Genomic DNA, 26,699 nt, shown 5'->3' on the forward strand with positions numbered 1-26,699 from the left:
GTAAAATATAAGATAGCACATTATACGAACCTTAACAAAATTCTGCTTTATACAAGCACTGATGTTTGTATTCCAGTGGGAAAAGGAACAGGTAACTAATCCTAGACCATAAAGACCCTTCGAATATTTATTTTTGTTATAGAAAAGTGTATCAAAATACCAGTCACTTACCAATTATTTAATATTTTACTCATCTTCACCTATTCAAGTCATGATCCAGTGTATTTTGATAGGCCTCTTAAAATTAAATCAATAGACATTAGCAAAGTGTCAAGTAGTTCATCTTTGTAGCTAAATCTTGATAAATTTCTCCTTTCAGTTTATTTAAATATGGCTAAAATTCTGAAACCCATTGATTGTTTTAGGTGGCTAAACTCTAAGCTTTTATGTCCGTGCAAAAACTCCAAATTTTTACATGGATTGAAGACCCAATAGCACTCTAGAACACCTGCAATTCCTACTCTCAACATAAAAAGTGGATTTAGAGCTCCCCATAGATTGATTGTGAAATACTTCATCAATAAAAAAGTGGGTTTGAAGCTCCAAAGGAACTCCAAATCATTAATTACCAATGCATTGAAATGGTCAGTCCAAAGTATGAAACTGCAAATGCATTGAAATGGTCAGTCCAAAGTATGAAACTGCAAATGCATTGAAATGGTCAGTCCAAAGTATGAAACTGCACTTGCAGTGAGACATTCTCAGGAAATTTTTCCAATGAGACTGATCTTGGAGGGTAAGAGAACCATCTTGTTACTATTTGGACTCTCTCGCTCTCTCTCTCTCTCTCTCAAACACACACAAAAGTCAACATGACAAAAAGCTGTAAATCAAAATTGAAATCACAAGAATTTGATTGATTTATACCACAGTTTTCTTTTCATTTTTCTTCAATATATTAATAACAAAAAAAATCGATAAACAAAGTTTGCTATCGCATGGTAGAAAATTTCCATCAATCATGAAAAATTAAGACATTTATAAAATGAAATGTGTCTACTGATCATCAGATAGGATGTATGGATGCTCATTCCAAAAGTGCATGTCGCCCGGGCAAATAATGTCACAATGGTCCACAACCACCTTCTTCTTAACTTTCTTACTCTTTGAAATTTCGTGCACCTGTAATTTAAATAAATTTCAAAAAAAAATATTCGATCCTTCTCAATTTTAGTAATTATTTCACATCATTAATTTCCAACAGAAAGATATGACTATACTAGATTATGCTGCAGTGTCCCTATTAATTGTACTCTTTCTACGAAACAAACCTCTTCTCTAAAGACGCAAGAGCCTTTCCTAAACATTGGAGGTAATGTATTGTAATTGATGCCGAACTGCTGGAAAAGGATTTCATTTTTTTCTTGCTTTTGAGTACCCTGAAAATCAGATAAGGAACAAATGCTTTAAAAGCTCCTATAGTTTCATAGGATAATATTGGCTTAGGATCTTGCATGAATTAGAATGCAACATTGACAAGCATTAGATGAAAAAACATGCATAAAACCAGATGAAAGACATCATGAATCAAACCAAAAATGAATTTGCAAAGTAGAAGAAATCATGACTCGAACCAAGACTGAACTTTCAATTCAATTTTGAAAGAGAGAGAACTACAGGACAATAAACTTCACAAGAGCATGTGGAACCTGAAATTCACAAGATCAGACTACTCAGCAAACATCAAATGACTGGGAGAAAGAAATAATGTGTATCAGATGTATATATATATATATATATATATATATATATATAGATAGATAGAAATCATATGTATCATGTTCCAAATTAGGGCTTAGGAATTGGTCCTCTTCTAATATCTCCAATATTTATCTTAGCTATGTTTTATCTAAAATAAGAAATCAAAGTGTGAGTCTCAGCCTAAGGTCAGCCACTCTGCTTCTAAAGCAAAGTTAACATTATGTCACCTTTAAAAATTTTTGTGCTTCCTCATTGGTTTTTCCGGACTTCACCAATGTCCATAAACAAGTATTGTACTGATTGTTTATGTGACCTGAAAAAAAACGAAACTGAATGAAGATAGGATTCTACCAGATAATAACCATAGCAAAAAATTCTCTTTTGGGATTATCACCATCCAATGAAATGAAGGATGTTAATGGAGGGTATGGGAGAGTGGAACTGACAGAAAAAGGTCTAAACCCCAGTGGTGGGTCACACAACCGATTATGCCCATCATTCAACAAGGTGGTGACACAATGGACTACAACACACCCATCAGATTGGAAATGAACCCCCAATGTGGGGTTCCACTCTCTCACCATCACCATCTATCACTGCTTAGTGATGATGAACCAAATGGGCTACATTTTCCCATAAATTACAGTACATTTTCCAAAAACACTAAGTGGCTAAATTTTGTAATTATCATGCACTAGGAAAATCTCAATTATCTCAGCATTTTAACAAAGCATTGACCCATGAACTTACAGGGAGTCTATCAATTAAAGATACTTACAATCCACTTGGCGCCAAGAGAGATAATCATGAACATGTGCAACTGTAGGATACAATACAACTCGCCCATCAAAAGACGGTGCATACTTCAATGGTTTATTGGGGAAGAACTCCGCCCACTTCATGACATATGTAGAAGAAAATAATGAAACACAGGTAGATAGTATTTTGCTGCAAATTAAATGAAACAAGAACCATGTAAATCTTTTAACCCTTCAAAATCATGAGTTACAAGAATAACAGCAACTAAAATGAATTTTTCATCTCATTTAGGGGAGAAAAGTACCATGGTCCAATGGACTGGAATATGGACCTCCAAGGTAAAGACAATGACCATGGTGGTCAACCCCTTGGATGCATTTCATTTCTAAATAGCTAGTGGAACCATAATACAATAGAGATGGGTAAGCAATACTCCAAAGGGCATCCACTGTTCTCTAGTGGTGACAGTGGAGATTGATGTTAGAGGGGCCTGCTGAGGCATTCACCTCTCGGTAGGGTTAATCACCGCGGTGCTGTTTATCATCAGAAACAGACACTGCATGTCCCTTTGGAGTATCATGTATCATACTCCAGTGGACTAAGGTATACTTCCCCTTTTAAAAGTCTCTTCATCATACAAAAATTCATGAGGATGAACCTGCCCTAGTACATGAGTATGATTCTAATTGGTGAAGATGCATGAATCAAATGAAAGATATTGCAAAAGAAACCTGGCACGTCTCTTGTAGATTTGAGAACTCTTCTTGAAAACAAAACTGCAAAGCACAAACATAATTTACACATTAAGTACAACCAATAGACATCTTCTGATACTATTCATCATGATGCAACTTAAAAAAAGATGATTTTTTTTTTTTTTTTATACTTTTCTAGGACTTAAAAAATATGTTATTTGGAATTTTGGATTTTTAGTTTTCTTTAGGGTTATTCTTATCTTTTTAGCTTTAGAGATTAAAGAGGTAGAAGTGGAAGTTTAGCTTAGTTTTTTTTTTTTTTTAAATGGATATGGATAGGGATTATCATATGGTTGGGTTGCCATTGGGGTAGCAATAGGTCTGGTCCGTTCCTAGTAAAAAATTTAAGCGACCCGAACCCGAACTTAAACCCGACCAAACCTGATTGGAACCAACCCAAAAAAATGTATATATACTTAAATATATTTAAAGATTATGTTAAATATATGCATGTATTATTTAAATATTATAACTAAAAAAATAGAGTTATATTTATTTAAATATCAACACTATTCGGGTCGCGTCTAGGTCTGGTCTCTACATGGGCCTGGACCTGACCTGCCGGGTCCAATTTTTGGACCCATATCCGGACCCACCCGGGTCGGATCCTGGGTCAGGTCCCGAGTCCATTACCACCCCTAACAATCCATTAGGAACAGTTAGACATGATTTTATCAGATAAGAGAGAGAGAGTTTAATTTTCTTTTCTTTTCTTTTTTATTCCGTTTAGTTTGTATTTAAAGGGAAATGGTCCCTTCTATGTAGAGAGGGTGATTGGAGAACAAAGAAAGAGTTTGATTTTGTGAAAAGATCTTGGGGTTCTCTTGCAGACCCAGAGAGAGGCCCCCTTTATTTTTATTTTTATTTTTTCTGCTTATTATTTTTTCCCTGCATCACATCAACTTTGAAATTCATCCCAACCAATATTTTTCTTTTCTTATTTCATTGGTAACAGTTTAAAACTTTATTAACTCGAACTGAAGTCCAAGCATCACTACTCAGCACCAAGAAGATGCCAAAGGCAGAATCTTATTGACTAGGAAAACTCAATAGAACTTAAAGATCAGAGTTTTCATCGCTCTCATTGGCTGATGGATCTTCTTTCAAAACATGGAGAAAAGAGAACTGTGATCTCATTAAAAATCATAGCCAATTCCTGTTGGGAGCTAGCCACTCTTGCAACCCACCGAATAACAAAGATTATCCCTTATGAGTAGGAAAAGTATGCTAGCATCCAATGGATAATGGGAAAACTAAAATGCGTCATCTAACATTGAATGAAGTGATTGACCATGATAAAGAGAGTGAGCCAACATTGTGGGTCCCGCTTTCTTTCCCTCACCGTTGATCATTTCATTGGATAACGATGACCTAATGGACTATGACTTGTAAAGTCCATTGGGTTATAGTACACTTAAAAGTATTAGGTGGGAAAAACACAACCATCCAATATGAGATGACATTGAATAGATATGAACCGAGAAGTTTGATTCTAATGTAAAAAATTTACCAAATGAATTCAGCACCTGTACTCGTCACTAACACCATAGGCAAATACAATGTCTGGGAAATCGTCTAGCAAGGAAATGGCACATGAATTCATTAACATTAAGGCATTCTCATCATTGGGCTTCTCAAATTCGTGAGCCTCCGAAAACCTACCAAGAATGGTAAAAAAGAACCAGGATTTGCTTAAAGAAAGATAATGCCACATAAACTTACATGAAGGCACCATGAAGACAATAACTTATTCAAAAAGGAATGTCAGCTCTCAATATAGGTAAAGAATGAGAACAAAAAGGACGTTGCATTTCTTTCCATAGATAGAATGAGAATACAATGAAAATACAAAACACAAACAAGTAAGTTATTCTGCAATAGAATTTGTCATCTTGAGGCCATTTATGCTAATCTCAAATATTCTAATAAAACTGTGAGATATTCTGTTAAAAGAAAATCATTAATTATGATGAGAACAGAAATCTGGATTTCCATATCACTACTATGTAAGATGTCCTCCTTCACTTATAAGACAAATTGACAACACACAACACTATCAACAATTTATACAACGTACAACTCATAGTTAACTGAATTTCTCACCGGAGGTCGCAATTCCAATTCAGAATCCTGATTCGGCGATTCTGATAAGGAATCTTTATAGAATCTACTTTTGTGAAGTCCTAGAATCTCAATTCCTTATTTTAGGAATCTAGATGCCAACACTTATAGAATCTTGTTTCCAATATTTATTGATTCACGATTCCACAATTGGAGAATCTCGATTCTACATTTATTGTGTATTTACCAAAGTACTACCACTTTCTCTCTTTTTTTAGCTTTTTTATGAGAAGTGATGTTTAGAAGTTTTAGAGGCATCAAATTACTCGAGCTAGACACCCAATCTAAAGCAACAAGGTGTAGTCATCTTTTTTGGCACGTAATGACCAATAGAAACTAAAGTGGTGGTCCACGTTTTCTACTTAATTCTTTAAGGATGCATTGCATTGACCCAATAGAGAGATTGCAACTCCAAGATGTTAGAAATAATGTAATAGTAACACAAATAATGTAGATGTGCATGTATGACATGTCAATCATGTGAATGACATTGAGATGTATAATATTTTCCTCTCAGTTCCTCTCGATTTCAAAGATGTCGGAATTTCGATTCCATAAATGAAGGAATCTTGATTCCATATAGGTCGATTCCAACTTGGTCAAAAACTTGATTCCAATGAGCTAGGAATCTTGTTCCATTATGCAAGGTTCTCGATTCCATTTTAGGGAAACCTGAGTTTGACAAATAGGAATATCATCCCCCACGATTCCTCTTGCACAGACATTGATTCAAAAAACAGGAAATCTTCCAGCTAGTGGCGATTCCTCGATTCCGTTTCCTACATCGATTCGGTTTTGGAATCGCTTCGCGTAAGTATGGTACAACTCTAAAACCAAATTTACATAAGAAGAACTCTATCAACAAATTTCTTTTCAGTGCAGATGAACGATAGATACATACAATTCACTGCTTGGGAATAACCAAAAAAGTAAACCAATTTAGAAAACCCCATTACTAAGAAAATGAGGTAAATAGTTGCTCGAACTTATAAAGGCTTCATTTATCATCACTGACATATATTCCCTAAGATAAGGATTTGGAGGAGGTTTTTTTTTATTTTTTAATAAAGAAATGTGGGCTAGCATCCAGTTGCTTGCCTAATGCAAAACTGTCTTATGTACCCACCCAATTGAGGGCCATTTTAGGAACATTGCTTCTCTAAGTTGAGTTCACCAATAATTCTTGGATCATGGTTTCACCCAATTACTTCCCTTATCAAAATAACTTTCCAAAGGAATCTTCCTTCCTTGGTGAATACAAGACATAAGAAACTCTTATCAAATTAAAGGTTTATACAATTTTCTTAAAGGAAGAGCAAACTAATTCTTATAAAGGTTGACAATATCAAAGCCCCACCTGATTAAAAAATTACATGAAGTCTAGTAGTTTTAGAGAACGGGATGATCCTTTCTCATGTGAGACCCATGGAAAGATTTACATCAAATCATAAAATCTAGCAACTTGATTGAATATCTGTACAATATATATGTCCTAACAACCTTAAACTTCTCTTCATATAATAAACAATTACTGCATGGTTCACAACACAAAAATCAGAAGTTGATAAATAAACTAACAATGGAATAAAAGCACCCCATTTCACCTGGAAGAAAACGGAAGAAGTTTCTTCCTAATATGACAAACTATATCGCTAATTTCAACCCCTATAATCTATAGTTAATTTAACTGAATATTCACAACTTTAACTGACCTTGTTTTTCCATCTAAGTCTACAGGTTGGTAACCATTTAGTGTCCTAAGGGAACTTACTTTCATAACATCCCAAAATAAATATCAGCAATGAATTGTTCCAATCAGAGGTCAAAGTTCAAACATTTGATACAGAGCTCCATGAATAGATTGCATCCACTTATAATTTAAAGATATCTATAACTAGAAAAATAAGGAAATAGCTCAACACCATTATTCATCTTCATCATTTTCTATTGGTAAAGATGAGATCAGAAAACATACAACCTTGTTTGCAAGATTAACAGCCTCAAAACCCTCAAGCTACCAGGTTTTATGTTACACATTAGGTATGGAAACTCCAATTACAAAATAGAAGAGCAACATGGGAAAATGACAGATTTTTTACTGCTGGTGTGGCTGTTACATGTTTGCGTCAATTTCCATTTTGATTTCTTGCAAAACTTCAGTGTTTCTTTTTTCTTTTTTCGTTTTTTTTTTTTTCGTAGGCTTTTGAGTTTAGGGTTAAAGCAAGCATTAACAAACTTTTCTTTACACACTAAGAGGCAGTCTTTTCAGGAATGGGCTCAAGGCTAGGTGGTCAGCATGGTGGGGCGCTACAATATGACGCCAGGATGGGGACTAAATTCCCACATCCAAAAAAAAAAAACAGTGACCGAGAGAGAGAGACTTTCCTGTGTGTGAAAAATGGGTGATATTTGGCTTTTTAAAAAGTCACTGACACATATTCTTGGAATCACCTAAAAAGCAGCCAAAACACATATGGCCAGAGTTTTGCATCAGCACCAGACAAACTTGAAGTTATAAAATTTCATAAGTCATCTATGAACTGACCTACAAAGAGAACCCAATTGAAAGAGATTTTTTTGGGTAAATCAATTGAAAGAGATGAAAAAGAAAAATTAAATATTCCCAATTGAAATATACATCAAAATGGATTCACAAGCATATATCCACACCTTGGATGATGATGAGAGAGAGTGATAGACTCACTTTCGGAAGCCACGGCCATCAATTCTAACAATGATCCATGTGGAAGGCAACAGATTGTCTGGGAGTTCAAAGGATTTCACATACTCGTACTTGCTATTCGCCATCTAGAATTTCAATAACCTCTGAAAAAGAGGCCACACGCTTTTCTATGAGCTCTTAGAGTCAAGTAAAGTACAACCTCAAGGTCTTATCCCTACATCTTTTCTCTGTGTTACCTACAAAAATTAAAGGAAAAAGTTTATATAAGGTTATGTTAAAAAAAAAAACAGTTTATATAAGGTTGACATACTAAAATGTAGAATTAAGGTGCACCTCCAAAATCATTAGAAAAAGGCTGTTTTGATGTTGGTCATCTCAACATCAAGATGTATAGATATGGAAAAGAAAAAAGATTTTACATCCTAAAAATAGTACATCTTGCAACACATTATCTAGACCATCCATTTTCAAGATTTTTATGCGTTCATATATCTATTTGATTTGAACCATTTTTGGAGTATAAAATTTAATAATTAGAGAAGGAAATAGATCCTTATGCCATCCTAAGAATTTTCGACACCAAAATTGCATTTTATGACAAACTTTGGAGGTGTGCCTTACTTTGATTGTTTAAGGTTGCAACTTTGTGTGCATTCTAAACATAGACATACAAATTACCATAAATGTAATTCCTATTCATAAGCGATATACTATTTCATAAGAATTATTTAATAAGTGAAACAATCCCAAAAATACAATTAATATATAGGTTGTTCTATTATAAATCTTATAGATAATAAGGATTATGTTTAATGTCCAAAGCGAATGGCAAATTGTTAATATCTTAAATAGAATTATAATTACATTTTAATGTTTACGGATTATATTTTAATGTTTGCGTGACATTTTATGGAAACTACAATTTCTTTTTGTTTTCTTCATTTTTTCCATTTTCCATTTTCTATTTTTTTCTTTTTTTTTGAAGTGTTAACTTTCTATATATGAAGCATATAATTTACAATGGAATTATCCCACAAGATGGGCGCTCAAAGTAAATTTGAGAAGGTGATTAGAAAATAGAGAAAGAGATAGAGAGATATCTGAGAGGGGCAAAAGCAAGGGGAGGAGCAATAGGGGGCGTTGCTGCAAAGGGGTGGCTGTAGAGAGGGGCAGACCAAGACACCTGAGGGCATGGTGCTCGGAGAGTCTTGCTGATGATCTAAGTGGCCTGGGCAAAGGTGTTCTATATTCTAAATTTTAAAGACAATATTTACTTAAATAAATATAATTACTAATATAAAGAGAAATAAATTCAACTACACTAAAAAAATAATATAATTCAAAATTAAGAAAATAGAAAATAAAAAAAATTATCCAAAAAATCCATAAAATAAATAAATATGCTATTTATTATTTCAAGATTGAAAAACAATTTCAATTATTAATATTTAATATCACGTGCAATGCGGTGCATAACACTAGTAATAAGATGCATATGACGGGTAAGTATAGAAAGTTTTCCCATTTGAAAATTGATCATAAACTATTTTTAAAGAATGAAAAATCTGTGGTGGGAATTACTTTAACTTTTATATTTTAAAAGAGGTTCTTTCAAACGCATCAAAATGAGACATGAAAGAAATCCAAAAGCATTAAAAGTTCAAGAATTAAAAATATAAAATATTTTAAAACCACTTTTATACTCCAATACTATCAATAACATGAAAGCACAAATATTTGTAAAAGAAAATAGAATAGACAATAATTTTACAAAACATCATTACTTAGTAGTTAAAAAAACTAAAAAATTGGAAATTAGTTATAACTTCTTTTTTGTCACAAACTCTTTTTAGAAAATAAATATATGTACTTAAAATTATAAATCCTTCAAAAATATTAAAAATAAATAAAGTGGGTTTCCTTTCTTTATGGTCAAAGATAACATATTTATTTTGAAACACTTGAAAATTTTGGTAATACGGTAATAAAAAGTTAAAATCAGTCAGAGATATTTTTGAGAGTAGAAAATTTTTAAATTCAAAAGTGAGAAGATAAAAAAGCTGGGAAGTCTTATGGACTTTTTAGAATTTTAATATAAAACAATTTCAAGAAACATTAAAGCACAGCAATAATCTTTTAAAAATAATTCGAAATTCTAACTACAAGGAATAAACATCAATTATAGCCCTTTAAAAATAAAAAATAAAAGACTACGGAAACTTTTGTTGAAAATACAACTATACTTCAGTTGTATACTAATCTACTGTTCTAAAATATCTCACCAACATTAGTAACAATACAAATTATATTGACAGTAGAGACCAAACATAGACTAAATATGAAAATTATAAAAGTAAGAAGAATACATAAAATCCTCAGACCAAGAAGAAGGCAAGGAAAAAAAAAAAAAAGGAATGGAAAGAAGCATGTCTTGTTTTTTTTTTTTTTGAAGCTGTTAACTTAAGCATATGTCTTGTTCCTAGATGAAATACTGTCACAAAAGAAGATCTCACCAAATTAAAACAAATAGACAATATGAAGGAATGAATTTCTTAGATGAATATATTCTCACCAAATTAAAATAAATAGAAAATAAGAAGGAATGAATTTCTCAGAGAATATACACAAGAGAAGTAATGACAGGAGAAAGGAGCCTATCTTATGAAAAACAAGATTTGTGGGGTTTTGTTAAAGCCGGCTGCTACACTAAGAAAATAGACTATGAAGAACTTAAATATATAGGAGAATAACAAATAGAATCTCTCTCTCTCTCTTCCCCCCCCCCTCAACACACACACACAGATGTTAGGAGAGATTATGAAAGTATATTAATTATTATATACATCATCATCATCAGTATAGCATTTTCCCAATTAATTGGGGTCGGATATCAATTATTATATACATGTAAATCAAAGGATTATAAGCTCCCATAGGTATAAGTTCCCACAACTAAAACCCTACCAAGGAGTATATTTAGGACCCCAATTTCTGGGTCTCCAAAAATACAAAAAGCCAAAGACAAAAGCTGGAATGTTCACATAAAAATCTAATCATACCAATATGTAGATCATTCAACAAAGATTGAATTGGAACATACCTGCAAAATCAAAGCATTTCAGGACACAAACTTTTGGAGATTTCCTTTGCTATGTCAATTGGCGATGTCAACCGTTTCTTTCCCATACAATCTGGCAATGTGATCCTACGAAGTAAAAAAGAGTGACCAAAATTTTATTTATTTGAAAGACATATATCAAGATCATAGAGAAAGCGGCACTCAATGATTTAAAAAGTGGACCGCCTAGTGACTGGGCGGCCGCCTAGGCGGTTCTGAAGGCCTGGGCGCATCACCCAAGCCTAGGCGGTCAAATTAGACGGGATATTCTTGGGTACCTGCTTAGGCGCCTGGGAACTCGCCTAGGCGGGCGCCTGGGAACTCGCCTAGGCGGGAGCCCAGCACCTAGCCCTAGCGGCCGCCCAGAGCCTACGCCCCTCCCAAAGGCGGAAATGCCCTTTGTTGAGGGGCTTTTTTTGGTGTCTTTTGAAACCTAAAACCACTAGAGCCCATTTTAGAGAGAGAAACCTAAAACAAACTAGATTTCATGATTTTCTTTGGATGTAAGTGTCTCTCAAAGTCACGGGGAATGGATCCAAACATCACCTATTAAGATTAGATTTAGTTTTGGAGTTTCTTGAGGCCTATTAGAGAGTGTTTTTGAAGATTTTAGCTCTAAAAAACATCTCAGAGGTGGAAGTTTGGAGATCGAGCATTCAAAGTAAGTGCAAAATTTTATTTTTTAGATTGCTTGTAGTATTTAGAGATGTCTTCTTCAAGATCTAGTCGAAGTGTATGGATATAACTCGAATCCTTTGGATAAAAATTGCATAAGATACAATTATTGTGAAAATGATATAAAAAGGGGCATAAACCGGTTTAAAAAACATCTTGCCGGTATTAGGGGGAATGTTGCCCCTTGTAAAAATGTTCTTGAAGCTATCAAAGAGGAGATTAACCAATATATGAGTTCAGTAAAATACAAACAAGAACAATATCCTTGTCATTTGGATAGGTCTATTTCTGGTTCTGCTAGAAGAGGTGATCTAGTTTGGAAGTATGGTTATAACCCAAAACCAAACAATACAATTTTTGTAAAAAATACTGATGGGGGTATTAACCGATTCAAAAAACACTTTGCCGGTATTAAAGGGAATGTTGCTTCTTGTGAAAAGATTCTTGAAGCTATTCGAGATGAGATTAGACAATATTTGAATTTAGTAGAACCAGAAAGGGAAGAAAATGAGCATTGTTCTATGAAAATATCTTCTCCAGATTCTTCTAGAAGTGATGATCCAGGTTGGAAGTATGGTCATAACCCAAATCCGAATGACAAAAATCGTATTAGGTGTAATTATTGTGGAAATGATACTAATGGGGGTATTTACCCGTTCAACAAACACTTTGCCGGTATTATGGGGATGTTGCCCTTGTAAAAATGTTCCTGAGGCTACCAGAGAAGAGATTATGCAATACTTGAGTTCAGGGAAGCACAAAAAGAAAGAAAAGGGCGAAGAGGCACCAGGTAGAGCAGCAAAAACTCCTAGGGCCTCATCTGCACAGAGTAAGAGGGAGGTAGAAGAAGAGGAGGAAGAGGCAAATTCAAAAGAAACAGAGGAGGACGAACGTTATGTTGAAAAGAGAGATGACTCAGATAATGATGGCCTCGAATCTTATGCATATGATAAGGCTTACCCTACTCCTTCTGATAATGAAGATGATGACTAAAGAATAAAGACAATTGACTCTTGTTGTTGACTATTGAGTCGTAGACTGTATATTTTCTTTTTGCTATTTTTTAGTTTCTAGTTTCTACTATCTAACTCTTATGTGTATGCTTGTATGGTTCTAGCATTGTATGAAAATATGGACTATTGACTATCTAAATTCTCCTCATTCATGGAAATATGGATTATGGATTATGTGCTATATAATTATATTGTTAGACTTAGACACTTAGACTACAAACATTTTTCTTTCTACTGGGCTGCCCAGGTTCTGGGTGCCCGCCTAGGCGCTGGGCGGCCTGGATCCCCCGGACTGCCTAGGTGCCACCTAGCGCTTTTTGAAACACTGGCAGCACTTGAAAGATCCCCAAGCCTTTAACAAAAACATTCAAACCTTTGAGCATAACTACTGGAACTGAAATTATCAAGGCAAATAAACCATAATGAGCATCTTACAGTGCACCTCCACAATAGAAAAAGACACAGTTATCATGAATACATTTGATCTCAAATCACAAGTCACAAAAAGAGATACAGACTTCATATATATACTACATTAATTCTGGAAATTTTTTCTCTATCTAGATTCCATTCGCAATAAGTAAGAAAATTTATAGTATTTTCCTCCTCACCCACTTCTAAGAGCACCCCCTCTCTGCACTTACTGAGTCAATATTAGGAGATTTTCTCAGGAAATTTTGGGACTTTCTTAGATCTCTAGTTCCAGTAAGTTTCCCTCCAATAATACTGCTCTCCCCACATATGGTTCTTTACATTAGGATGGGTTCTATCAAAATCATATCTTTAATAACATGTACAGTAGCAATGCACGCTGGTTTCTAAAATCCCACTGTCTTGATCAAATGAATTTTCGGTACCAAAGAAATTCATCATATAATACTAAAAAGATAAATTAAAAGCGCATAGGCAATGAGAATCCCATTAAGCAAACATGTAAACAGAGAGAAGCCCAAAACCACGGATCACTACGTGACATACTGGTACAGTAACCAAGTTTTGGAAAGAGAGACAAAGTTTGCCGAAGAGAGAGAAACCAAGTTTCAGAGACAAGAGTGGCTGCTGTGACAGGAAGTGATTAGGCTTGGGAATTCAGTAAAGCAGAAGTTGCAGATATACATAGAGAAAAGAAAACTCAGACACACAACATTAAAACCCACAATCAACACACGAGCGAGAAAACCCAACTTAGAGAACCAAAAACCCATCTGAGATAACAATAGAGCCTCACCTGATGTCAAGTCCACAGATGCCTCGCTCTCCTCCTCCTGCAACTTTAAGCCCAAGTGAAGCTTTCTAATGCTGTCAAGAAAACAAAAAATTAGAGCAGCAGAGCAAGGGATGAGAGAAGAGAGGGAATAGGTTTAGGGTTTAAAAGAAAATTATTTAGTCATAAGTAAATAATATGTACTATTTTATAATGTAAATAATATAGTTACATATATGCAAACAATATATTTACTTAATAATATATTTACTTATAACATAGTTAGTTATAAGTGAATAACATATTCACCACAATTTTCCAAAGCAAGATTTTTTTTTGGGGTAAAGTTGGTAATTTAGTGGGATGATGGCCCCCTCCCCGTTTTTTTTTTTTGAACAGGTAGGGGGCCGTGATCCCCACTAAATTACCAAATTTACCCAAAAAAACAAAAAATCTTGCTGTGGAAAATTGTGGTAAATATGTTATTCACTTATAAGTAAAGGGGAAGTATAGAAAACTTTCACATAAGTAAATAGTATATTTACTAATATAAGTAAATATAATGTCAACTAATTCACTAAAAATATAATTAAAAGTGCCAAAAAATGAAAAAGGAAACTGCAGAGAGAACTAATTGAAATACAAATTATACCGTAAATAATATAATTGAAATGAATAACTTATTGTAGGAGTGAAGTGTTGATATAATTCGAAGAAGTGGCAAGGCCAGAGTAATAGATATATTACGTATTTTTAGGATTAGCAAGAAAACTAATTACACAAAGATATACATTACATCAGTAAAAATATAACTTTAAAATTGTAGCATTACTTATACTAGTTGATATAAAAGAAAGGCAAAAAAGGTAATACCTAATACATGATAATAACCATCACGCATCAAAAACAAAAAAAAAATCAAAATTTCTCCTACAATGCAGCAACATCAAGTTGATGGCATTGTTTGTACCAATGTTTTGAAACTCAGCTTGGGCTTCAGACTCACCCCTTGCCCAAGCTGAGTAACTTCGCCAAGTCCGAGGCCTTGACAAGCCAAATATACACTAAAAAATTAAAAAATATAAATAGACTGATAAGAGGCCTTTACAAGCCCAAAATACACTATAAAAAAAAAATTGACTGATAAAAATTAATTAAGAATCAGCTAAAAGTAAAATAAGTGATAGAAATCATTAGATGTCTATAAAAATGGAAAAAGTATACAAAATATGAGTTATAGAAAACAAATGATTTATACCTTGAAATATTCCAGAAAAATCAATAAAATGAAAAAAAATAAAAATTTGAATATGTATTAAGGAAAATTCACGAATCATCATAAAAACCATAACAAACCTATTACAATATATTTCCAAATCATATATCGGTATTTTTAACAAATTTTTTGATTTTTTAAGAATTTTTAACAAGGGCGAGGGGCGAGGGCACTGGAACTTGACAGGGCCGAGGCCAAGTCCTGAACACTGGTTAGTGCAATTTCAATGATAGAGAAGAAAAAAGAAGGAAGTAAAGCATGTATTTGCATTTGCAGACAGCTAAATTCTGGAAAGCACGAAAGAAGATCCACAAGAGACTCATATTATCAAGAAGAACTTAGAAACAGTAAAGCAAGCTCATTTGCAGACAACCCAATTCCGAAACCAAGCAAAAAAGGAGTTGCAGCTAACCCATTTGCAGGCACCCCAATCCAAAGACCACAGAAATTTCATTAGAAAACAGGGTTTGAGACATACCCACTCAAAAAAAAAAACAGACTGATTCCATCAACAAAAGGAGTTTGAAGCACAACCCAATTCAAAAGTCACCACCATTTCAACCAAAAAATCAAAATCGCAAGCATGGCAATTAAAAAAAAAAAAAAAAAAATGATGCCTTCCATAAACTACAGAGAGAGAAATCAAATAAAACCCAAAATAAAAAACACCCAGATTTCACAGAGAGAACCCCCCAACTCGATTAACAACGTTCCATTTAGAAAAAGGAGATATATTGAGATAGATAGAGAGAGACACACAGAGATTTATGTGTACTTACTTGATTATCTCTCCACCAAGTGCTTGGCAATGGCCAATCTCCTCAGCTTGATGATACGATCCACACAGCCAAAACAGGAAACATTTGCAAAAAGATTAAGAAAAGAATAATGCAAGGGTCCAATTCCTAGAGATTTGCTCAAGAACATGGATTTTCCATTCCCACACTGAGATTACATACTTTTCTTTTACAACTTAAAAATTTAACCCTCAAGTTTCAATCACTCACGCCACTTTTCCTAAGAAAAAGAGAAACCTTCCAAACCTAAGATAACCCAAAGATGAAAATAGATAATTTATATATCTCTCTCTAACCAACCCAATCAAATTAGATCTCTCTCTCTGCAACCCAATCTTTAAAACCCTGCAGATTTTCCCCAAAAATAGATAGAAATTTAACACCTAGAATCTTCTCAAAGAGAGATGCGCTTCTCTTTAAGAGCTTATAGAAGAAGAACAAGAAAGCTCAGAGCTTTCACCGATGGTCGTAATGGTGATGAAGCGAAAAAACCCGACGAGAGGCAGTGACCTTGGGCAAGCTGAGCCTGCTGCGCCTCGGCAAGAGAAACTAAAGATTTTTATGCTTCTGCAGGAGTATACTGTTTATTGACTTCCTCAGATAAAACTACGTAGGAATGAATTTTTGTTTTATATGGATAGCTTTTCGTCAGCGCTAGAACTTTGTTAAAGCCATGAATATATTTAGTATTTTTTTGGGATAATTAAAAAACAAATAAGAGTACCGAACTAGTTGGCATTTTAGAAAAACAGTCCAAAAAAGGACATCTCCATAAAATTTAAGATTTATGCGATATTGCTTTTCCTTTATTTTTAATTAAATAGCTGTTCAAAGTTGATGAAATCCCGCTGTTTGATGATAAATCCTAAAGAAGTAGGGTTATTAGAATAGGGTGTGGTTTGTATAGAGCCTAGGTTCTAAACAATCAAATAGGAACCTACTTTCAAATAGTGTGAGAAATGTGGTTTCAATATTGGAAATGTTTGTCATAGCTTTAAAATATATTTTCATCTTTATTTATAAAGTTTAAAGCTTAAAAAATAATGTACATCGACGTATCTATGAAAACTTGAAAATCTTGAAAATTAATGGTCCAAAAATGCGTTACAAAATATAATATTTCCAAAACATGAAATCTATTTTTTTCTCATATCTATACATCTTGATGTCGAGATGATCAATTTGAGGATATTTGAGAATCAAAACAATGGTGGGCTGCAAATTGATTGTTTAGAGCCTTGGTTCTATATAAACTTTTTGCATTATAATAATTTATCGCATTAAATGAAATGATAATAATGGATTATCATATATGGTTAGGAGGAAATGGAAAAGTTCGTATTTTAGGGGAAAAGAAAAGAAAAAATTTATATTAAGTGTATAAGGTTGTAGCAGAAGTGAAATGCACTTTAAAAACTTATCAAAAGAAAATTGTTCGTCTTAAAAACTTTATAATTAATCATTCTGACCTCTAATATGCAAAAGTAAAAAAAAAAGAAAAAATCTAATCTTTAAAATAGTGCCTCTTGTAAAGCATTATCTAATGGTTGATTTTAAAGATTTTTAACTGATTGAAGACCTGCTCAATTTGCAATATTTTTACAACATTTTTTCATAATTATGGTAATAACATGTTTTAAGGCCACCACAAGAGTTTCTACACCACAACTGAATTTTTGAAAGGTTTAGATGTGCGCTTTACTTTGATTGTTTAGGAGGTCACGAGGACCACATTGTGCATTAGACTCCCAAAATCCTCGAATCATCATTTGCACGTGCTATCATAACTATAGGACCTTGAGGATTTCACCGTCCAGTATTAGTTGGGCAATGATGGAGGGGAGTGGGTTCCGTGGTACAATTTAAGTACGGAAATATACTCTTTGGCATTTTCACTCTTTTTTTTTTTTTTTTTTTTTTTTTTTTTTTTTTTTTTTTTTGTTAGTGGCAATCATGGATACTCCCGTGATCCCCCAAATCGCTTAAAGTAAAATAAAAAATAAAAAAATGATTTTGTTAGACTAAAGTTTTTGCTGGACTAAAATACCCCCTATGTTAACCTACTTTAAACCCCAAAATTATGCCATTCAATCACAAAAATGTTGGATCAGCTTCTGACAAAATGGGAGCCGATATAAAATGTGCCAGAGTAACTTCTGATATTAAAATTGTTTCGGTACACGAAATGTCTTAGAGAGTCTTATATTGAAATTTTGCCCATCCAACATATTATAATGGTCAGCTTAGAGAGAAAGTAGGAGAACAATAAGAAAAAGATAAACATTAGTTGAAATGACAGGGTATTTAGGTCTAAAATATCTATTTTTTAAATTCAAAAGTAGGTATAAGAATAAACAATATTTGGATTAATAATATAATGTAAAAAAAAAAAAATTTATTTCTTTTATTTTTTGTTGTTTTTAAGGGGGGAGAGAGGAGGAGATGTCTAAAAAGTAGGGCATTAGGGTGTACTTATAATTTTTCCCTTTTTTTTTTATGACCATTGTTGTTACCCTTATATATATATATTTTCATTCTTTCTCCAATCAACATCGACGAAGTTATTTTTTCCAAGGGGTTTTTTTTGTGCAATATGCTCTTATAAAAAGCATGCCATTTGCGTTCAAAGAAAAATCTGGTCAATAAAAAGATTAGTTACTGAGGTGACTTCATCGGGTTCTAATTCCAAATGGTTTGTTGTAAACTCCATCCGTAAACCCGACCTCATAACACTCCCCTTGCACACAGAGGTACAGCTCGATGCTCATGTCCTCCATGTCAACATGGCGGCTGCCAATTTCCAATGCACGGTCACAATCGAACTCATAGTTCTGATCTGCATGCCCAGATCTTACAATCACCTTAAAAGTCAAGTTCACAGAGTCCAGGTGAAAACCATAAACGTTGAGATCATCATCATCACCAGATTGAACAAATGAAGAGGCACTCTTCTCTATGGTAGCAGAGTTCCACACTAAAATTGAAGATTTTGCATATTCACCGTATGCCACTGCAGCACAGCGAGCATGTGATAAGACCTCTAGATGGGGTGTTGGCTTAAAATGAAGCAGCACGTTCTATGATGTTTGATCCGTACTTCTTGGAGCTGAGGAGAGAGAAGTGGAAGGTGCTGGTGCCAGTTAATGAAACAAGGGGACAGGAGGCTAAAAGAGTATATTCAAGCAGATTGGAGAGAATAGATTTGAGCTAATTGGAGAGAGACAAATTGGTGCGACTATAGAGAGACACATCTGCACTGTCATATCTTCTTTTTGCCATGGTTGCAGCCCAAGAACTGAGAGAGTACATAGATTATATACTTGGGATACAATAAGCGCTCCACCCAGTTTTGACATGGACACAGATGGGTGCTTCTTCTATTTTCAGAAATCAGATGAATGCAGTGTGAAAATTAATCAGTTATTGGATCACCCGAGCCTTGGTTTTAACCATTAAATGAAAACAGAAATAGCCACAAACCAATGCTCTCTCTCTCTCTCACACACAAAACACCGACACTTTTAAGCATGTGGCAAACTTTATGATTCCAAAAAGGAGAATCATCCCAAGCAACATGTTTCCCGATGTGGCATACAAATATCAATATCGAGCTCCTGAGCAACTACTCGTGCAATAGCAATCTTGTTTGCATATATGTACATTTCAATCATTATTATACAAATTACAATCAGTTAACAAATGAAAGAACTATATCCTAGCTAACCAAACCCCTTTTGAAAAAGAAAAACAGTCATATAGTACATGACAAATTCAAGTAGACAGAGAAGAACTTGAAGCTGCGGCCCTCTTCGTCCAGTATTGCTCGAACCTCTGTCTTGCATAATCCCTGTAGTCAAAGGCGATATCGTTTACATGCGCCTGCACAAGTCAGTGAATGCTTTATTACAGAACAAAATGAAGCTAAAGAAGAAAGTATCCTGTAACGCATAGTATACAAAACTCCATAGGAGAATCCTTCCATTCGCTCCTGATGTTGGATGGTGGAGATTAACCTCATCTGGGCATTCACCCAGGTACAGTTGATCTCCAGTATCCATTATCTCCTTCGTCGGGAAAATAAGAGGTTGATGCCCCTTTGCACTTTAGACTATAGCATACTCTCAGCTTATACTTCCACAAACGGATTTTTGTGTGTATCCTTTAAGTGCATGTGACAATCACCCCACCCCCTCGGCGCCTCTAAAACACACAAAAAAAACACATAGAGAGCGAAAGCGAAGGAGGGAAAGAGGGAGGGAGGGATACTATTGGAATAAGAAAACAGCAGAGGTCCAGCATTCATTGATGGAACAAAGATTACTCACGGAGATGATTCCCCATAGGCCCCAAATAAGATGGCTGGCAAGTGTGTACTTCTCAGCATCATTCAAAAGTTGTTCAACTTCAGCATGACTCGCCTGTTCACCTGTATAGAGTGAAGGTATTACAATGAAGCTAACACTGATAAATAGCTGGTTTTGTTAAAGCTTGACGATATTTCCTTTTCATGGGCACAGTAGCATAGATAGCCGAAATTCTGCTAGTTTTACACTTCAATCAGGACCCCGTTGTGGTATGTAGCTTCCATCTCATTCCTTTTTTTTTAATAAATTGAGTGCTTTTTAGCATTTTTCCCTTATTTAAAAGGTATAAATGTCTTTTTCATTTCCCTGATAAACTCTGTTCATCAGATTCTATGTCAATCAATTAGTGCTATGTTTTGTAACCAATGCTCTCCTACCAAAATTGATGATCTTATCAATGAAGAGAAAGGTATGATCTGTTAATTAATCAAACTAAATATTGCGTGTTGATTAATATTGTGTATTGATTAAAACATTAATATTGTATATTGATTAACATATACTGTAAACCTTATAAACTTCTGCAGTTCACATTAGCATAATCCCATGAAGTATGGTATATCGTACTCCGAAAGGGCATACACCATCCGTTCACGATGATGATTGTTTAAGATTAACTGTAATGCAGTTAATCTCCATTATTGTCACTCCATCAGACTACAGTCAACTTTGCCATTTCGAAATACTTAGTTAACCATTATAATATGATTCTTCCTACATGTGAATTTGGGCATGGTGCCCAGACAACATGCTCGGAAAAACAGCGAGCTCAGATCAAAACCTACTGAACCTGCCCATACATGTCATACTGCATTCTATTTATATGGATGTGTGAAGTCACACACATAAATTAACACATATATCCACCGTCCAACATGAACACGTGGCTATGCAGGAGACAGTTAAATGACTTGCCTGATGAATTGAGGTATGCCTCTACAAACCTTTTGCGCTCCTCATGATCTGCAGCCAATGGAAATTCAACATAGTACAACAATAACACTTGCATTGAGTTACCTGATTGAGAGAAGGGAAGTCTACATAGTCCAACGGATTATGGTATTACAGTACTCCAATATCCATCATTGTTTCCTTCCGAAGTTAGTGGGAGATTAACAGAAGGAGAGGTAGCCATCCATCAGTGGGAACCAACGGTTGCTGTAGCTTTAGACTACCATAGACCATAGTCCACTGAACCATGATATTCTTTCCCTCTGAAATTTATGAAACTAACAAAAGAAGTAAAAACCAACCGGGGTATTTGCTGTAGTCCAAAATATGAGGTGTCTCAGTATGGTAGTTAGCAGCCATCTCACAGAAGTGATTTGCAATATCAACTGCAACAGGATTGTAACAAGAGTATTCGTAGTCCTGAGAATACAGGTACCAAGTGAAGAGGCAAAGCTATTTCAGTTCTAAAATTTCACTCATTTCCAAATTTGGAACATAGAACAAACAGAAGCTACAGAAGCTATCAGCGAAATGCAGATTCAATTAGGGAATACTGCATTTTGTATCAGCATAGGATTCCTAGGGTTAAAGTCGTCCATCTTAAATTCCACTGGACATTCAGAAGAAACATTTTTGTACAAGGATTCCTTAAGTTCAGTTAGAGCTCAACTAATATTCCCATGGCTGGGATTGAAGAAAATGAAGAGGTTAAGCAAATAAAATTTGTGAAATGGCATCTCAAAATGCAGACCTGTCTCTATCAAAATTCTGAGTAATATGGAATCCACACATGATAAGGCATAAAAATATGCACAAGGGCATATTAGAAGTACTGATAGAAATTCAAAAGCAGGCAAAGATATCTTGGATGTGGAAACAATTTTAGCCAGGTGTTTAAACCAAATCTAATATTTTGAAGTGGTTTTCAGCCTATGTTTTTTTTTTTTTTTTGAAATGAAAAATATGGTTTCAGCCTAAATTTTAAGGTGGTGACTTGAAAATAGAAGGAAAAAAAAGGTTGCATAGTCCAAAAGAAGAATGGTGGATATAATATTTCAAAAGCCCACTTTAAAATAAATATTGAGATAGATAGCAGATTTCACCATCTTTTTCAAATTGCTACAAATTTAACCAATTTCAGTAGAGATTAGGGGCACGAGCACCAACATCAGGATGCTGGCAGACATCATTCTCCCAACTCTTAGGTGATACTCAGAATCCAAAACCATGCGAAGGAGCAATATAACACACTGGACCTATACAGTACTGAGGTAAAAAGAAGAAGGCCTTACAATTATGGTTATTGATTTGTTCTCTTCATCCATCATAATATTTCCATACTGAAGATCATTATGGCAAAACCCAATCTTTTGATTATCTGCTGAGAGTTCTTGTTGTAGAGATTTTATCTCTTCTTCCATAATGTCCAAGCGAAAGTCTTTAGCTTCCTCTGGAGGACACACTTTTCTGGCTTCCTTGAGCCAACTCCTGTAAAGCAATAAAAGAACTTCAATTTAAATGAGCAAACTTAACAGCCAGAAACCATGGATAAAATTATCACCACAGGTAAACTATAGAATCAGCCCCTCACCAATATTTTCAAAAGGGCATAAGAGCCAGCATAAACATGTTGACCAGTATACCCTAAATTCTAACCAAATCAACCAAGAAGATTGATTCCACCACCCACACACACTCTTCCCCCCCCCCCCCCCCCCCAACACAACCCTCTTCCTTACCCCTATTCTTCCTTTCCATAGATGTCAATTTTCTGAAGCTCTGACTCTTTTTCTCCAGTTTTTATACGTTTCTATTTTTGTTAGACATACATTTTAACAAAGAATTCTAATATGTTTCTCTTTTTGTTAGACATACATTTGAACAAAGAATTCAAAAGCACTATAGAAAGCAATCAGTGATTTTGACCCGTGGCGGGTACTTCAAAGGGAATAAAGTACTGACCTCAGTCGATCCCAAAGGCGAGCGTTCTTTGGACCAGGCATATCTAGATCATGGAACTCTCTCAACTTTGCTGCGATGAGCGCAGACACTTCTGGATCTTGCAGATCAGGTGCTGAAAGTGTCTGAAATCCAAGTTTCCAACCCATGTTCAATTAAAAGTCATAGAGTTACAAGACATGATAAAAGCCATACACAAAAAGATAATATAAATGCCTGGACGCAAGCCTAGAATCTGCCAGGATAGGACTGCATATCAAGCATTCATGCAAGTTTTTAAAAAATAAGTTATGAAATGAGAAGAACATCAAATTTCTAAGAAAGTAAAAATAATTGGAGCAACATAGAAGATGGTCTGTGAAATTTTCTGTTGTTATACAGGGTAGAAGCAGAATTACTAAACCTTATCTAGGAGCATAGCTGTTGTGCCCAAAATGATAAGTACCCTGAAACTACCTCATGTTTACTTCTGATGCTTTGGTGCTGGTTTAGATTGCTATACAATTGTTTGCTGCAAGCTTTCTAGTAAACTCAATACGATTGGTAAATCTCAACATAGAATATGGTCCGACAAATTTTGTTACTTTGCGAAGTAGAAAAAGGGCTGGTAAATCATATGACCTACTGCAGGTTATCTAGAATGAAAGTACCCAAAAACCATCACATGTACAACCCCCTAGAGCTTCAGAGGCTAACTTCGAGATGATTGAAGTATTTATCATCTATAAGTCATCTTCCATGGCAGATAGCTTCACTATTTCTCAGTCCCTGTAGAGGGTTCAGGGTACCTGTTATTCATATTAACACTGGAAGCATCTTATATTTCTTTGATTCTTTTTCTTTTATTTTTTCCCTTTTGTCTGTGAAGTTCTTAATTTTAGAAACTATTTTTTTGGCAGCCACACAGTACCTAAAAGGCTTTTGAATTATTATTTGTAAGTCCAGAAACCGCAAATATGGCAAATCAAACATTTGGCAGGGAAAGCCCACAGAGAGAAATTATAATATTAGTAGAAAAGCAGTACAAAGCCAGTACCATGAGTGTATCAAAGACCGAAAATAACTGTAACAATGAGACTTGCAGTTCCTCATTGATTCTGTTTAGAACAGCCAAGAAATGAAGAAAAGAGAAACGAAAGCTAAAAACGAGATATAAAGGCCTCCCAAAGAAGAGAAAAGAAACACCACATCTTGACAATTAAGGTGGACAAAAGAAAATGAAAAATGGGAGAAAAGGGACATGCAAGATCTGATCATTCCATGTATTGTTGCAAAGAATTGTATCTTTCTCAATAATTTTAACGGTTGTGAGAATGTGAGAGCTACATAACAGCAAATGAAAGAAAAATGAATAGGTGAAATCCAATCTGCAATTCATGATCCTCAAAGATTAGAAACTAAAATGATAAAAATACACGAAAACCCAATAACAAAAAATTCATAAAACCCAAACAATATATCGTAGCTGAAATCTAAACTGCGTGACTAGAAAAGAAAATAAACAAAACAAAAACCGACAACAAATTATCCCATAAAACCAAAAGTATAAAGAACCCACCAACCAAGTATCCTATTTAACCAAGAAAGTAAAGACCATATTCGATCACATACCCGAGCATGAATGAATTCCTCAATACGCCCCTTTTGAAACCGACCCAACAAACGAGGCCCCTGCCCATGCTTAGACATGCACTCGAAGGTCCTAATCTCATCTTCTCTATCAAAAAAAATATCGACACCTTCACCATATATTCTGAGCAGGACTTTTCGAGGAACCTCTCCCTCAGCTGTTGGCCAATGACACTGAAAAACCTCATTCGTCATGGCTCCCTTCAAAGGAACAATCTCCAAATGTTCTGCATCCACTACATCACTCCACTTAGAGGCCAAAGACATCAAAATCTTCTTTGCATCTTTAGGGACGCCAATCTCTGAGCCATTCACCTCTAGACTGCCCAAAGTATTATCAGTCTCAACAGCCACCATTGTAGAACCAGAATTCCTAAACAGAACGAGAGAGAAGAAACCTAGATTTTCAAGAGCAAATATCACTGAACAAAAATGCCTCCCAACAAAACTCTCTCAGTTTTGAACTTTGGATGATGATTTTTTTGAAAATTTGAGGGATCCAAATGAGTGATGAAAGGATTAAGAAATGTAACAACTCACAAGATCTGTATCTGAAAAACCCAGAGCAAATTTTTCCAATTGTGGAAACCTTCAAACATGGGAAATAGAATAGAGGTCTTGCTTAAAACTTCAGATCAACTATTTATGGGATTCTAATATTCAACAAACGTGAGGAAAAACAGAGACCAGAAAATCTATGGAAACAAAACAGCGTCTTCCAAATGTAGAAGCCCACTGCACTTTCTAGAAACAGGGTACACCCAACTCTGTAAAAACTTTGAGATATTTCCTCCTGTAGAAAAAGTTCACGCCAATAAGAAAGCTAAAATTTAATGTAAACCAAGAAAGCTAAAAGGCATAATCCCAGGGCCTACAAAACACAAAGAAAGGTTGGAAAAGCTTCTTTCACTGATAGAAAACGTCTCCACAAAAAGAACCAATGCTCCTCTCCCTTCTTTGAGAAAGCAGAATAACTTTAATTCAAAGAAGACCCAATCTACCCTTTCTACTTAAAAAACCGTAGAATCTATCACCAGAGAATCCTCAACCTCTTATTTCTCTTAAAAGAAAACCTAGAATTTCATCAACAGTCAAACAACCCCCATTCACAATCCATCAACAAATTGTATTCCAAACTATACCAAGCCTTTAAAAAATCTTCTGTACACACGGAAGCCCTAAAAATCACCTCCAGCCAAAAGATTCAAAAGGAAGTTTCGTCCTGTTACTGTAAATTCAGGACTAATCATGCCACAACCCTTCTTTCCACTTATAGAAATCCCAAAACGCATTCAACGCAAACTAAGCAAAAGATCTGAAAAGATGCATATCATTTACAGTCTCAATTCGCAGCTGAAAAGGGGAAAACAAATAGAAATAGTCGAAGAAATTCTCGACCTTGACTTTCAGGATCAGAGACCCAAATAAACTCCTAATTTAGAAACCCCAGGAAGCAACCCGCACTTTCAAGTTTCAGAAACCCAAGAAAAGTTTCGGAATCCAAGAAATCAATACTGATTTTTGTGTTTCGGCAATCCTAGAAACCAGCTATGAACTTCCCATTTATAGAGACCCTACAAATTCAGGCTTCTACTTGATGGAGAGAGGGCACAAAATCGCCGGAATTGAAGAATGAAAATAGGGATTAAAATGTTAGAGAGAGAGAGAGATCTTTTAAAAAAATAAAAAAAAAT

At 34.8% G+C, this 26,699-nt stretch overlaps 2 protein-coding genes across 13 annotated transcripts; both read right to left on the bottom strand.

Annotated features, from left to right (window-relative positions):
* Nucleotides 1–872: 872 nt before the first annotated feature.
* LOC18428407 (tRNA(His) guanylyltransferase 2) lies at nt 873–16,340 on the bottom strand. Of its 12 annotated transcripts, none has more exons than XM_020663731.2 (10): nt 16,085–16,340; nt 14,054–14,124; nt 11,120–11,224; nt 8,041–8,162; nt 4,742–4,873; nt 3,192–3,236; nt 2,480–2,649; nt 1,929–2,014; nt 1,272–1,379; nt 873–1,122 (listed from the first exon to the last, which is right to left on the bottom strand). In XM_020663731.2, the coding sequence occupies exons 4-10, from the start codon at nt 8,142–8,144 to the stop codon at nt 997–999; spliced, it is 771 nt and encodes a 256-aa protein (XP_020519390.1). In that variant the 5' UTR covers nt 8,145–8,162; nt 11,120–11,224; nt 14,054–14,124; nt 16,085–16,340; the 3' UTR covers nt 873–996. The 12 variants fall into 12 exon arrangements, 9 of the variants coding, with proteins under 9 accessions (XP_020519390.1, XP_088723911.1, XP_088723908.1 ...); XM_088867785.1 differs by having other exon boundaries at nt 4,726–4,873; XM_088867782.1 differs by having other exon boundaries at nt 8,007–8,162.
* Nucleotides 16,341–19,621: 3,281 nt separating this feature from the next.
* Nucleotides 19,622–25,799, bottom strand: LOC18428406 (putative choline kinase 2). Its single transcript, XM_011622937.3, has 7 exons — nt 24,988–25,799; nt 23,380–23,501; nt 22,710–22,905; nt 21,720–21,837; nt 21,382–21,429; nt 20,428–20,528; nt 19,622–19,981 (listed from the first exon to the last, which is right to left on the bottom strand). Exons 1-7 carry the CDS (start codon nt 25,360–25,362, stop codon nt 19,874–19,876), a joined length of 1,068 nt encoding a protein of 355 aa, XP_011621239.1. The 5' UTR covers nt 25,363–25,799; the 3' UTR covers nt 19,622–19,873.
* Nucleotides 25,800–26,699: the final 900 nt, after the last annotated feature.

The sequence above is a fragment of the Amborella trichopoda genome, chromosome 5, assembly GCF_054954075.1.
Source record: "Amborella trichopoda isolate Santa Cruz 75 chromosome 5, AtrichopodaSantaCruz75HAP2 v2.0, whole genome shotgun sequence".
NCBI classification, from domain to species: Eukaryota; Viridiplantae; Streptophyta; class Magnoliopsida; order Amborellales; family Amborellaceae; genus Amborella; species Amborella trichopoda.

Bases quoted from the DNA above. Each gene is read 5' to 3' on its own strand.
- LOC18428407 (XM_020663731.2), bottom strand. From the start codon at position 8,144: ATGGCGAATAGCAAGTACGAGTATGTGAAATCCTTTGAACTCCCAGAC. The intron at 3,237-4,741 runs GTGCTGAATTCA...TGTGCTTTGCAG, and splicing joins GGTGTTAGTGACGAGTACAG to TTTTGTTTTCAAGAAGAGTT. The intron at 1,380-1,928 runs GTGACATAATGT...TCTGATTTTCAG, and splicing joins AAGCACAAAAATTTTTAAAG to GGTACTCAAAAGCAAGAAAA.
- LOC18428406 (XM_011622937.3), bottom strand. From the start codon at position 25,362: ATGGTGGCTGTTGAGACTGATAATACTTTGGGCAGTCTAGAGGTGAAT. The intron at 21,838-22,709 runs GTAAGGCCTTCT...CTGTATTCTCAG, and splicing joins ACAAATCAATAACCATAATT to GACTACGAATACTCTTGTTA. The intron at 21,430-21,719 runs GTTGGTTTTTAC...CATTGGCTGCAG, and splicing joins GGACTACAGCAAATACCCCG to ATCATGAGGAGCGCAAAAGG.